General features: G+C 44.3%; 1 protein-coding gene across 1 annotated transcript in view; it reads left to right on the top strand.

Moving 5' to 3' along the window:
- Positions 1 to 12503, top strand: part of ERGIC1 (endoplasmic reticulum-golgi intermediate compartment 1) — a 324289-nt gene that overhangs the window by 293931 nt on the left and 17855 nt on the right. Inside the window, exons 7-9 of the mRNA XM_086931580.1 lie at positions 4415 to 4475; positions 5071 to 5171; positions 6912 to 7034. Coding sequence (XP_086787706.1) covers positions 4415 to 4475; positions 5071 to 5171; positions 6912 to 7034 — 285 coding nt within the window. The remainder of the gene's footprint in view (positions 1 to 4414; positions 4476 to 5070; positions 5172 to 6911; positions 7035 to 12503) is intronic.

The following is a 12503-nucleotide window of genomic DNA, read 5'->3' as shown; positions in this document are numbered from 1 at the left end:
TTCACACACCCTGATTTAGATCTAAGACAGGAGTCACACCTTAAACGAACTTGAGTACTGTTGAGCGGATGAATGCAAAAACAAAGCAGATCAGCGAAAAAAGTCACTTAGGACAGGACTGCCGTACTGAGAGGGTCTAGGTTCAGCAGTGCTTCCAGCAAGAGTCGCTACCCAGATTTGGTTTCTAGTGTGGTAGGATCAGCCAGCCTTACTCTTTCCCTGGAACTCCGTATTGCCTCAACTGTAAAATACAGCTAGGTCTGTGGACCTGAGGGAACCTGAATCAAAGTACTGGATACGCTGCCAAGTGCATACCCCCTGAGATACCCAGAACTAACCTTAGCTCTCTGGCATCTGCATTTGTTTTAGGACGCGCCACAAATCAAAGCACCTCATGATCAGATCATGCCAGGGCTACGGCACGATGAAGCACTCCTGATAATGTTTCAACCTGCTCAGGCACAGGAGTTTATTGGGACCAGACTCTAGTATGTATTACTTCAATTTACACAAATGAATGCTAAAGCCAGAGAATATCATGTTAGACTAATGTTCTGATGTGTTACCTTTGCCTCAAATTGTAAAGCGCTCTGATATTCTTCTGGATCAAGTTCGCGCTATATATAAAACTTTATAAATAAATAAACTTTGCCTTTCAGCCACTATCCTATTCTGAAGAGCAGACTTGTGGTTGGCCAGCTATCGGAAAGAGCACTGATAAATTTAAGAAGCGATTTGTCTCACTTTGTGCTCAATTGCTGGAGACCGATTTCGCAGGAGCTTGGGTAAAGCTAATAGATCTGTTTCAGACTGGGCTATCAAACTCGGAATCATGACAAGCCACCATACAAGGGAGAGAATTTCGAAATAAGCACTCAGTTTAACTGAGAATTACTAAAGTCTCCTTATTACTGGGGTAATGTGTTATCTTTTGTCAATGCCTGAGAGCAGTCTGCTAATTGCATTTGGTGGACATTTTGTAGTTCCAACAAACTTTACAGTAATTGACATTTAACCATTGCATAAAATCCATACTGATTATTTACAACCAACACTTCTAATTTTTCTTCAACCTAATGGGTGAATACAATAACCACTACTACGCAACATGTTTCTCTCCGTTACTGACACATCAGATCATTTGATTACGTTTAAAAACAAATTTCCTTTTGATTTACATTGTTTTGAGTCTATGGTCGATAAAGTCCGTGTTCAGTAAACGTGTGTCGCCTGTCGCCCCTCTTTGTCTGGTGGCGGCTCCTCCTCCCCGCCCACCCAGCGCCTCGTGCCCACCGCCAGCCGAGCTGGAGCTAACTGAGAAGCTCCACTCTCCACCTTAACCTTGCGCCCAATCCTTTAACAAATTAATTAACCCTAATGAATTAACACTTCATTTATTTAAACGCGCTACAGTTCATGAATTAAATTTTTATGCAGTGATTAAAGCCTGCTAAAATATGCATGATTTCGTTAAAATTTTATTATAAATCAGGGCAATGTGTTACATGACAAGGCAACTTCTGCTTCTGGGGCCCCTCTGTGTGTGCCTTGGTTTGCAAGGAAGGAAAATGGCACTGTTTTAGGGAAGTGTTTTTATCCGTTGTGTTTTTACCGCTCGAATTTCACACTGTGCTCCTTCTCGGGGCTAACACGGCTCTCGCTGTCGCTCTCATGCATTTGCTTTCAAAATGTGCTAATGTGAAATGGACGCATTAGTTATAAGATTTCTCTGTTCTAAGTCATTACGGTGTCAACGTAGAACAGGGGATTCCGTGTTCTAATCCCGGCTCACAATGTACCCAAAATGTGTGATCCTGGTCATTGCACTATCTCGCCGTACCTCGGTGGACTTAGCAAACGAAGCGCTTAGAATCGGTTTAACAACGTTGAATGAAAAAAAGAGGCAAATGTACTTGTTGTATTAATGCCACATACTAATGTCATTTGGGGCCGAGAGTGACCCAGCCGGCCATTCCATTTACGTGGTGAGGGAACTCCGAAATGAAAGCGAATTGGGACCTAGACTGGGCAAACACGTAGGCTTTATACTCGCCTAAGTACCAACGTCACACGTGTTTTGATTAAAAACCTGTGCTTGGAGTGGGCAGGTATGTCGGAAACGGAGCACCTGTGCTTCAGTAATTTGGAAGGGAGGACACCTGGACACCCCCAGCCAGAGCGCTGTGCCTTTAATAAGAGAGTACCAGCACTTCTCAAGTGCCCTGGCACATTGAATAATAGCACTTTTCTATGGTCGCCAGTATATAGGTATTATAACTTTTTAACCAAGTCTGTTCTGTTCAAGGTGCCCACGGAGTTAAAAACAAGGACATTCGCGTATTTATCCTGCCTCCAGTGCCCGTAGAAAACAAAAACAGGTGACGAACGTGCCCCTACCTCTACCGAACCCCGAGCAGACATCTCCCGCCGGCGCCGCCGCCGACCTGCTGAGGGGAGAGGACCTGAAATCCGGCGGGGGTCTGACCGGTCAGCACCACGGGCTACAATATGCAAAATTCCCTCGAACAGCAGAAGCGGCATCAAAGGAAGTCCTTCGGGTCTGGGGTGTAACTGCGGGGCAGGGGATTAAGGGAGGGGTTTATACTTTTCCGGTCTCCCTCTCCACACGGGAGACCGGCAACGAACCACCAGCAGGCTTCCCCCGGGCAGGGGGAAGCGGAAATGGCCGCCTCGAGGCCCCGCCCACGTCGCACCACTGCGTGCCTGGCTTCCTGCGCTGAGGGCCGCCAATGGCAGCGCGGCCCTTGGCAGGGAGGCGGGCGCAGCTCCTCTTGCTCGATCTCCGGGCCAGCGGCGGTGAAATCAACACGGAGCAACGCCGGGTGGGCACCGGCCTCCAATAATTAAATAAAAACGGGGTGGCACCCGTAAATAAAAATATAACAAGCGGGAGGGGGCGGGAAAGGGGGAGGAGAGACGCTGACGACGGAAGGCGGGTGCCGGCAATGCCGGACCAGACACGGGGGCGTTCCCGGCGTCGCGTGACGTCGGCAAAAGCCAAAGAATCTCGGGAACGCCCCCGTGTCTGGTCCGGCATTGACGGACGCCTCTCTGTTCCAATGGCTAGCCTCCATTTATGGAGCTAGCCAATGAAGCAGAGAGGCGGGTTAAAGTCACCCATACTAGAAACTACAGATTTCGCTGGAGGAGGAGCCTAACGGCTCCGCCCCCCAGCGAAACCTAAAAACTGAGTTTTGTCAGCAAATCAGGAAGTAAATCTGGGGAGCAGAAGGACATTTCACCAGCAGATCTAAAAATGTGATATTGTCTGTTATCTATGTACGAGATTTTGTGCATATTCATTGTTAAGGACGTACATTTGATTGTTTTCAATATATATTCAGTTATATGCATTTCTCATGGCAATTCAGGGGGTGGGGGGGTGTTATGGTTTGAAATATGTTATATTGGGTCTTTTCACCATGTTTCTAGTGCTGGATGACATAATTGATTTCAGAATCTTATTGCGTCTTGCTTGCCAGGGTGTGTTTTGTGTTTGATCTTAAATAAAATCTCTTCTGAAGAAAGTTACAGATCTGAATCACATCCTTTCACTGACCCTGTGTTACTGTGCAAACTGTATTTAATAAAAACAGGCTTACCTATGTTTTCTTAAAAATATTAACACTACTTTGATATTTTTTGTGCGATATGTACAGTTTGAAATTTCACATAAGCGCAAGCCTCAACTGTTTGGCTTTGCTACGCGTTCAGGGTCTTAGGCCTGAATAGGAGCTACTCAACAATCCAGTGAGCTTGCAGTAGTATCTTGTCTGTGTTTCCAGGGTCAAAGGCAGTACCTGCCACATGCATCACCTTCATGCCCTCACGTTCTTATGCTGCTGATCACATAATTGATTGACCACCTAAACTTCAGTAGGTTCTTTTATCTGAATATCTGTAACTTATGCGTTATATGGTATATACATATTTCCACCTTGTACTATAGTTTCCTTTATGATCGCCTTTTTTGATTGACAGTTTACCCTGTGCATTACACATATTGCAGCACTATACCCTTTAAATTCAGCACGTGCTTTTTGAAACTTTATTTTAATTAAATATCCCCAGAAACACGAGAATTGTAATCGTTTTTACCTCAAATGTTTCTATGTGGTTTACCTGTTTTTTTTAGTCTTGTTGTGATGCTTTAAGTAACGCACAGTTGTTGGCGTCAATCTGTGTAGCATTTGCTGCGGTTAGATTAGCTGGGTGTGCTTCAGAGAAGTGATGTTGGCCTTGCTTCTTTGCTAAACTAGCACCCTGAAGCTGAAGGTGCAGCTCTTCCGTTAATCCACAAGTCTTCGGACCTGCAGCGTACTTCATTCTATCACAATAGCACGACTTCCAAGGATTCACGCAAACTGGCTCTCATTCCCTCTCTCCTTTGCAGGTTGCAAATGTCAATGGAGCGTTCAACGCACTGGCTGGAGCGGATCGTCTGTTTTCAAACCGTACGTACCAACAAGCATCACCTTGAGTGGGCTACCACTCTCTTAGACCAGTAGTGTGAGGGCTGTCGCGAAGGCAGGCCTGCTGTAGCAGGAATGCGCATGGAAGTTTATGCACGCGCAGAAATAAAATTGGAGGGGCGCAGTATAGGACTATACCGTTATGACTGAAATTCCGGGGGCTAAACTGAGCCCAGGGAGCAAACCCTATCTTGCTGGATCCATTGATTACTTCATAGGAGAAATCTTGTGATGGGACTGTAGCTGGATGCATTGTATGGTGTTATTGCATAACATCACTTATCCAGTAACCCCATACAATGGACCCTTTCTTTATAAGGGGATAACGTTGGTATCTTGGAAGTCGATGGATAGATGGACCTGTGGATTCTGGCTTGGGATGCTGGCCGGGTAGGATGGAGGCAGGAGTAATATTTGGTTCTGTTTGAGGGTACTTTATGTCCTGGATGGTGCCATGAGATAAATGGTCCTGTAGGATGTGCCCTGTTCTAGGGAGAGTGATGTGCTGGCAAGCTGCAACTCCTCTCCAAGCTTTTTCTGATATTACTGTTTCCTTCTTGTATTTGTTGTTCATTAGCACTGGCATCTCACGATTACATCCTAAAGATCGTTCCGACTGTTTATGAAAATATCAAGGGAAAGCAGATGTACTCGTACCAGTACACCGTGGCAAACAAGGTATGGGCAAAGTGCAAGCGTGCTTGGGACCACTTCTGTGTGTGTTTGTCCTTTCTGTTGCATCGTCCCCAAATGTGTATATGTGCTGGAGGAAGCTCCGTTGATAAGGTCCAGTTCTTCTTTTTTTCTTGACCATCTTCTTATGCAGAATTTCGCCCGCTTCTTTGGTCTTTAGTGTTTTTTCTGGGCCACTTTCTTCCCCTTTCTCATGCCCACTTTGTTATTTTTTCATTCCTTTTATTACCAATCTTTCACTTTACCATCTTTCCTCATGCTCACTCTTTAATCCTGCCTTGTATTTTTTTTTGTTCCCCCTTAGTTTCCAAATCTCCATCAACTGCTGTCGCCTTGCTTTCTTTGCCACTACCTTTTCTTCTGGTCCATTCTGTCACTCCGTTACCTCAAGGGCCTATTTCTTTTCTCTAGCCCTTTGCACTTCACCTCCCCTTTCTACCTAGTTTACCCTTGGTCGTTCTTTACCACCTTTTCTTGGGCTTCTTGTCGCTTTTTGCGCTTATCGCCTTCCTGTCTTTTTTTTTTTTTAAAAACCCCTGAGCCTTTATTTTATGAGACAAAATTACCTTTCTTTTGTATCACCCCTTTCCTCTACCACTTCCCTCTGATTTTTCTCAGGCCCTCTTTTTGAGGTGCATCGAATTAAACCTTTAGGTAAGAGTAATGCTGGAATTTCAGGGAGACCTGTTCGTGGGACACTTCTGCCCCTGTGCAGTTGAGGCCTGTAACAATCGCTACAATGTTCTGAAGGCAGAATGAAACTAGAACGTTTCTAGGTGAGATATAGTAACACAATTGTAGTAGTGACAAACAGAATATTAATTACTATTGCTCTAGCACACAATGAATGGCTCTTGACACTTGAACAATAGTTTTTAGTCTTACAATAGTATTCCTTGTTGTTTCAACTTAGCAATGTAGGTAAGGCTGAGTCAGCCTCTACACTTGTGGCAAAATCTTAGCTCATTTAATTTAGGCCTCTTGCCCACCGTCAAAGCATACCTTTTTTTCTAGGTTTGTTGCCTCAGGTTCATGATTGGTTATAGGCAGAGCAAATGTAATCATGTGGCACTGGAGGAACCAACTGATCAACAGCTTTTTCAAAATTTTTTGCCAAGAATAGGAAAATTGTGTGACACGTTCTCTAACGGTTTTATTTGGAGATTTGGCTTTTTAACACATAATGCTAGGGCAAACGTTTCACCCCGTTTGTACCAGCTTAACTTCTAAATAAAGCAATACAAAGCAGATAGTTGACCAGTTCACTTTTACAAAATGTCTGCCATTACGGTATCGCATATGGAAGTTCTTCTGGTATCTTTTAGTTAAGTTGAACAGGACACAATATATTTTGCTGAAAATGTGTGCTGCAGATACTGGTTTGTGTGGCAAGTGCTCTAAATGCATAAATATGTGCAAAGCCCAATGGGCACAAAGTAGCAAAATCCAAGTGTCAGTGAGTATGTTTTCAGTGTTTGACACGGCCATGCTGTGGAAAACTCAGCAGGGGGGGGGGGGGGGGGGGAAGGAGTGTGTGTGTGGGTGTGTATACTGTGCAGGTGAGTAACTGCGAGTAGGGCCTAGTCACACTGTTGATGTGACTTTACTACTGTAGGAGAGCAATGGTTGAAAGGTTTGGTGCAATTTGCTTGTGTGGTTTGTGTCATTTCTCAAGTGTTGTATCTGACTGGATCCTAACACCTTGTCTTTCACTCACCTGTTTAGGAATACGTGGCATACAGCCACACAGGGCGCATTATCCCCGCCATCTGGTTCCGCTACGACCTCAGCCCTATCACAGTCAAGTACACAGAGCGGAGGCAGCCTCTGTACCGGTTTATCACAACGGTGAGTGCCTCTGACGCCTCTTCCGCTCGCGTGCATTGAGCTGAACTTTGCCAGGAGGAACCTGAGGGAATATTTAACCTGCCGATTAGTGCATTGGCCTGCCAGACGTCTAGTTTAATTTTGATCTTGCTCATCCCATGCATTTTTGACTGCTGGTAAGACTTTTAAGAGTAGGAGAACGAGACTCTTATTCAGTTAAGCTACTGTGCAGTTATTAGCTGCGTGGTGCTCTACTGCTGGAGCTCCACAATTTGTGATCTATAACCTTTCCTCTCACCCTGGAGCACGAGACACTTATATTCTTAGTCTAAATACACAAAGTACAAATACGTAATTTATCCTCTACCTGTTAAGTATGTACTTTGGGCCAGATGTACGACCCATTTTTGTGCGCCCAAACCGGGGATCCTCCGGTTTGGAGCCGCAGTCACCATGCCGTGTACGATTGTTTTGCAAGCGCATTTGCAGCCGCAAAACACTTGCAGTTTGCCACCTACTTCAAGTAGGTTGTAAACCACTCGCAAAGGGGGAAGGAGACCTCAGAGGACCCCTTCCCCTTTGTGAGTATGTGAGAAACTATTTTTAAGGGCAGGCATTGTAGGGTGACCAGGCATTCCGGATTTACCGGGACAGTCCCAGTTTCCCACCAGCTGTCCCGGCAGTTTTGCCTCATGTCCTGGTTTTTAGAGGGGGTTGATTGAAACTGGTGAGTGGCGGTTTTTGGAGTGTTCTAAAACATTGATATTAAGCAGCTGTTATAATTAAGCCATTTAATTAACAGGTAGGATACTGGTTTTAGCAATTAAATGTTATTTATTTTCCTAGTGCCTCTTCTGTGTTTCTATGTTGATAACAGCTGTCAATGAGCGATGCTCTGTTGATGTAAAATGGTAATCCTTCTATTTTTGCAAAATGTCCCGGTTTTTGGTTCTCAAGATCTGGTCTCCCTAAGGCAAGTGGTCCCTCCCAGGGACCACTGCCTGCCCTTAAAAAAATTTTTTTTAAAAATGAAACTGAAGTTTCATTTTTCTTATTTAAATGCACACTGGCTGCATTAAAACATTTTTTTTTTAAAGACTGCTTGATTTAAAAGCAGGCTCAGACATGGTGGTCGGCTGACCCCAGCAGGCCACCATCCCTAAGAGTGCTGGCCATTCCTAATAGTCTCCTTACCCATGGGTGGAAGTGGTAGGGGGGGCTATAGCCCTGGGCTCTCTGGATCAAAGGTTGTGAAGGACAGCTCATTGTGGTAAAAGGCGACATGCCCTTCTTTGTGCGGGACTCCGAACTGGCCGCTCGAGTGACAAGCCTTGCGGCAGCTCCTAGCAGAGGGACAGAAGGCTTTTTGCATATGAATTCGGAATTGTTAATGTTAATAACAGATGATTATTTAAATGCATGTGACGTACTGCTTGTTGGATTTGGGAAAACAAACCATTTGCTTGTGGGAAGTCATTCAGCTCCCCTTCCCACGTGGCGTTGCTGTCGTTCACCCGGCCTGTGACTCCTTTCGACTAGAGGCGTAACACAAGCCTCTGCGTACACTGTGGGGCGGGGACGGCAGCCTTTCAAGGGTACCCAAGCTTCAAAGGGGAAGGACCCCTTCCCCTTTGTGAGTATGTGAGACTGCACTGACCACTGCCTGCCCTTCAAAAAATGAAACTGAAAAGTTTCATGTTACTTTTTTAAATGCACGCGGGTTGCATTAAAACAAACAAAAAAAAGACGGCTTTATTTAAAACGGGCCCAGATGGTGGTCTGCTGACCCCAGCAAGCCACCATCACTGGGAGTGCTGGCCATTCCTAATGGGGACGCAAATTGCGCATGCAATTTGCGACCCCATTAGGAATCGCAAACCGTGTCTGAGACACTGTTATACATCCCAATTTGCGAGTCGCAAATTGGCGAGTCATACATCTAGCCCTTTGTATGGAAGTGCTATGTAAGAACGTTAACAATTTGGAAGGAAATATTGCTAGACTATGTGAGAGTAGTGAGTTGTGAGCACAGTGTATAAATGATGGGTATATAATCCAATATTTTTTCCAGTGCTTGACTACTTTTTTTTTTGCACAAAAATCAGTGTTTTCACAACTCACATTTTACAAGCATAGTATGAAGATGTGGTAATAAGGACTCTGTGCCAAGGGTAGGTACGACGTGTTTTACGCTTCATTTAACAAAACTGATTAAGTATTCCAGCAATTCATGGTGTGATTTATTTAACAAAAACTTCGAATATCACTGGGGAGGGCTGGCTTCTTAGGCACACCGTCATGATATTGGAGTGCCTCGTAATTGCCCCTTCATATTTACCTGTAAAACATTTGGCTTTTTAGCCAATTTAGTCCCTTGTTATGAGAATATCCTTATACAGGCCAGGCCCAAGGGACTAAGGAACTAAAAAGGTTCCCAAAGTGACCTGGCCCCTGGAGATGTCGGCTGCAGAAAGGCGAAATATTTTGGAAAACTGGGTAAAAATGAGGAATTACATGCGCGATCGGACCTGAAATTAGACTCCCTGGTAATTTCAAAATTACCTGGCGTATTCTAAGGGCTCAACTCCTTACTAATGTTAAATCTGCGCACCAGTGGTTAGCTGGACCTCGTTTTCAGTTGCACTACTTTATGCACCAAAATTTAAATGGAGTGCACACATTTTTATTTTATTTATTTTATTTATAGTGTTTTGTATAGCGCGAACAAGACCCGTGGGTATCAGAGCGCTTAACAAGGACAGAATTACATATAGACATTATAAAAGCAGTAGTGCCAACAAGAGAATAATGAGGTAGAAAGCGATATACAGTATGGACGAGGTTAAATAAACATATTCAAAATGACTGTGTAATTAACAGTAAGTGGCGAGCAAGGTTTGGTTTGTGTCAAAGTAACAAGCCGTGCTCGTTGAGGTAGGGTTATAAGGTGTCCCAGTGCATTTCAAGGATAATAAGTATAAATAAATCAGGTGCGGTAGAAGATATATAGTATGATTGTGACATATAGATAAATGTTCCACATATATGGCTAAATAAATCAAGTGAGAAAGAAGGTCTATAGTATGACTGTGAGATATAGTTAAAGTTCACACATATATGAGGTAGCAGCAAAGTGCCAAGTCTCGGCTTGTGCACGGCATCATTTTCTTATCCGCTGATGATCATCCAATTTTCCAGGAAGAGGGCGGTCCTTAGTTAGCTGAATTGTACATCCCAGTGATCGGTAGGTTTCTCTAAGTAGGGTATTTACTCATCAAGTGGCTCTTCAGTTCTCGTTTGAATGTTGTTGTATTTCGAATCTTCCTGATGTTTGGAGGGAGTGAATTCCAGATTCTGGGGGCAGCTCCGGAGAATGCTCGGTTGTAGGTCTTTTTCTTGTGGAAAAAGGCTGGTCGTAATAGCAAATCTTTTGCGCTTCTCGTTGTTCTGTTACCTCCTGAGAGCTTAAGTTTCTTGGCTAGGTATCTAGGCGTGTTGTAATGTACAGCTTTATGCGTAATACAGGCCATCTTCATTTGAATTCTAGCCTCGTAAGGTAGCCAGTTTAGTGCTTTCAGGTGAGGAGATATGTGATCGAATTTCTTCGTTCCCGTAATGAGTCTCACCGCTGCGTTGAGGCAGGCTTTTAGTGGTGCTGTGGATGATTTTGGTAAGCCCGCTAATGTGGTGCAGCCGTATTCGATCCTCGAGATGACTAGTGATTGGATAGCCAATTTTAGATCTGTCTCAGAAATAAAGGGTTTCAGTTTTCTTAAGTAATTCAAGTGGAAGCGGGCGCTCTTGGCCAACGAGTTAATATGGTTTTTCATGTCGAGGTTCTTATCTAGTGTAATTCCTAGTGATTTGACTGAGTTAACTAGGGTCGGGGTGCAGTTTAGCGCTGTCACCAATTTAGTCCACTCTTTAACTTCCGATTGGCTCCTTGTTGGTGAGATAAGTAGGAATTCTGTTTTCTGGGCGTTAAGTTTCAGATGGTTCAATGTTAACCATCGCAACGCACTCTTTAGTGTCTTGTTCATTAAGACAATGTCCTCAAGGGAGGCGATCTTTAAGTATAATTGCGTGTCATCCGCATACATGTGATAGGATACCTGAGATTCTTGGAGGATCTCCGTGAGAGGTTCTACATATAAGTTGAATAGGTCTGGTGATAGCGTTGAGCCTTGTGGGACCCCGACTGTGTTGGGGCTCGGGGACGAGATTGCTTGGTTAACCAGGAATCGCTGAGACCTGTTCTGTAGGAAAGAGTTGAACCATTTCAGCACGTTTCCAGACAGACCCATCCTGTCATGTAGTCTGATCATTAGCACTTCGTGCTTTACCGTATCAAATGCTGAAGATAGGTCTAGGAGGATCAGTAGGCAAGATTGATTTCGGTCTAGGGCTTGTAGAGCGGCATCGACAATGTGCAGGATCCCAGTTTCAGTACTGTGCCCTGTTCTGAAGCCTGATTGGCAATCGTCTAGAAGCGAGAATTTAGCAATGTGTTGACTTAGTTGGCCCTGAACGCATTTCTCAATGAGTTTAGCCAGTAGAGGGATGTTGGTCACTGGCCGATAGTTGTTCGGGTCTGTAGCATCAGCTGTCGGTTTTTTGAGTATGGGCATCACCTGCCCTGTTTTTAGACAGTCCGGGAGGGTTCCTTGTGCCAGTGAGGTGTTTATTATCTCGGTCCAAATTGGAACTAGGGTGTGGCTGATTTCTTTTACACATTTTCCTGGTAAAGGGTCTTGAAAGTGGTTATTCGGTTTGAGTTCCGCCAGCGTTCTGGCGATCTTTTCCTGGTCGAATAGATCAAAAGTGTCCCATTTTGCCTTATTTTTAGTTTGGGGACTCTCTGGGGAGATATTGGTCTCTTTACTAGGTGGAGGCAATGTCTTAAGGTTAGTTGCTGCATTAGTAAGATCATCTTCAAGCAATTTAGATTTTTCCGTGAAAAATACGGAGAATTCCTCGCAGCTTATGGGAGTCTTCGTATTCTCTAAAACCGTTTTGGCTAGTTTATTTGATTGTTGTTTTAGAATCTCGAAGAGTTTACGTGGTCTGTTTCTGGCACTGTCCAATTCATCTCTGATAAATTCTTTTTTGGAGTTGATTATTTTTTTGTTGTATTCTTTCCTTGTTTTTCTGAGTGCTTTCAGCTCGGGGGAGGAGGGATGTTGTCTCCACCTCCTTTCGGCCATTCTCAGTTTGCGCCTGTCCTCATTTAATGATTCGTTAAACCAAGGATTTTTTGATTTCTCTGATACCTTTTTCACTTTTTGGGGCATGGTTTCATTGACGATATTACCGATCGAGGTTATGTAGTGATCCGTCAACTCATTGACATTTTGCTTACTGCTGGGTGGCTTCAGGTCTTTCTCACACCTTTTCACCAGTAGATCAATGTTAGCCTCTTTTGTGTCTCGGGTCAGTTTCTTGAGCTTGCGTGGTTGCACGGTCCTGCCCTTTGTCATTGTAGGTATCGCG

Source organism: Lissotriton vulgaris, chromosome 7, assembly GCF_964263255.1.
Source record: "Lissotriton vulgaris chromosome 7, aLisVul1.2, whole genome shotgun sequence".
Taxonomy (NCBI): domain Eukaryota; kingdom Metazoa; phylum Chordata; class Amphibia; order Caudata; family Salamandridae; genus Lissotriton; species Lissotriton vulgaris.
The sequence above is the reverse complement of the archived record's forward strand: the minus strand, read 5'-3'. Positions and strand labels throughout refer to the sequence as shown.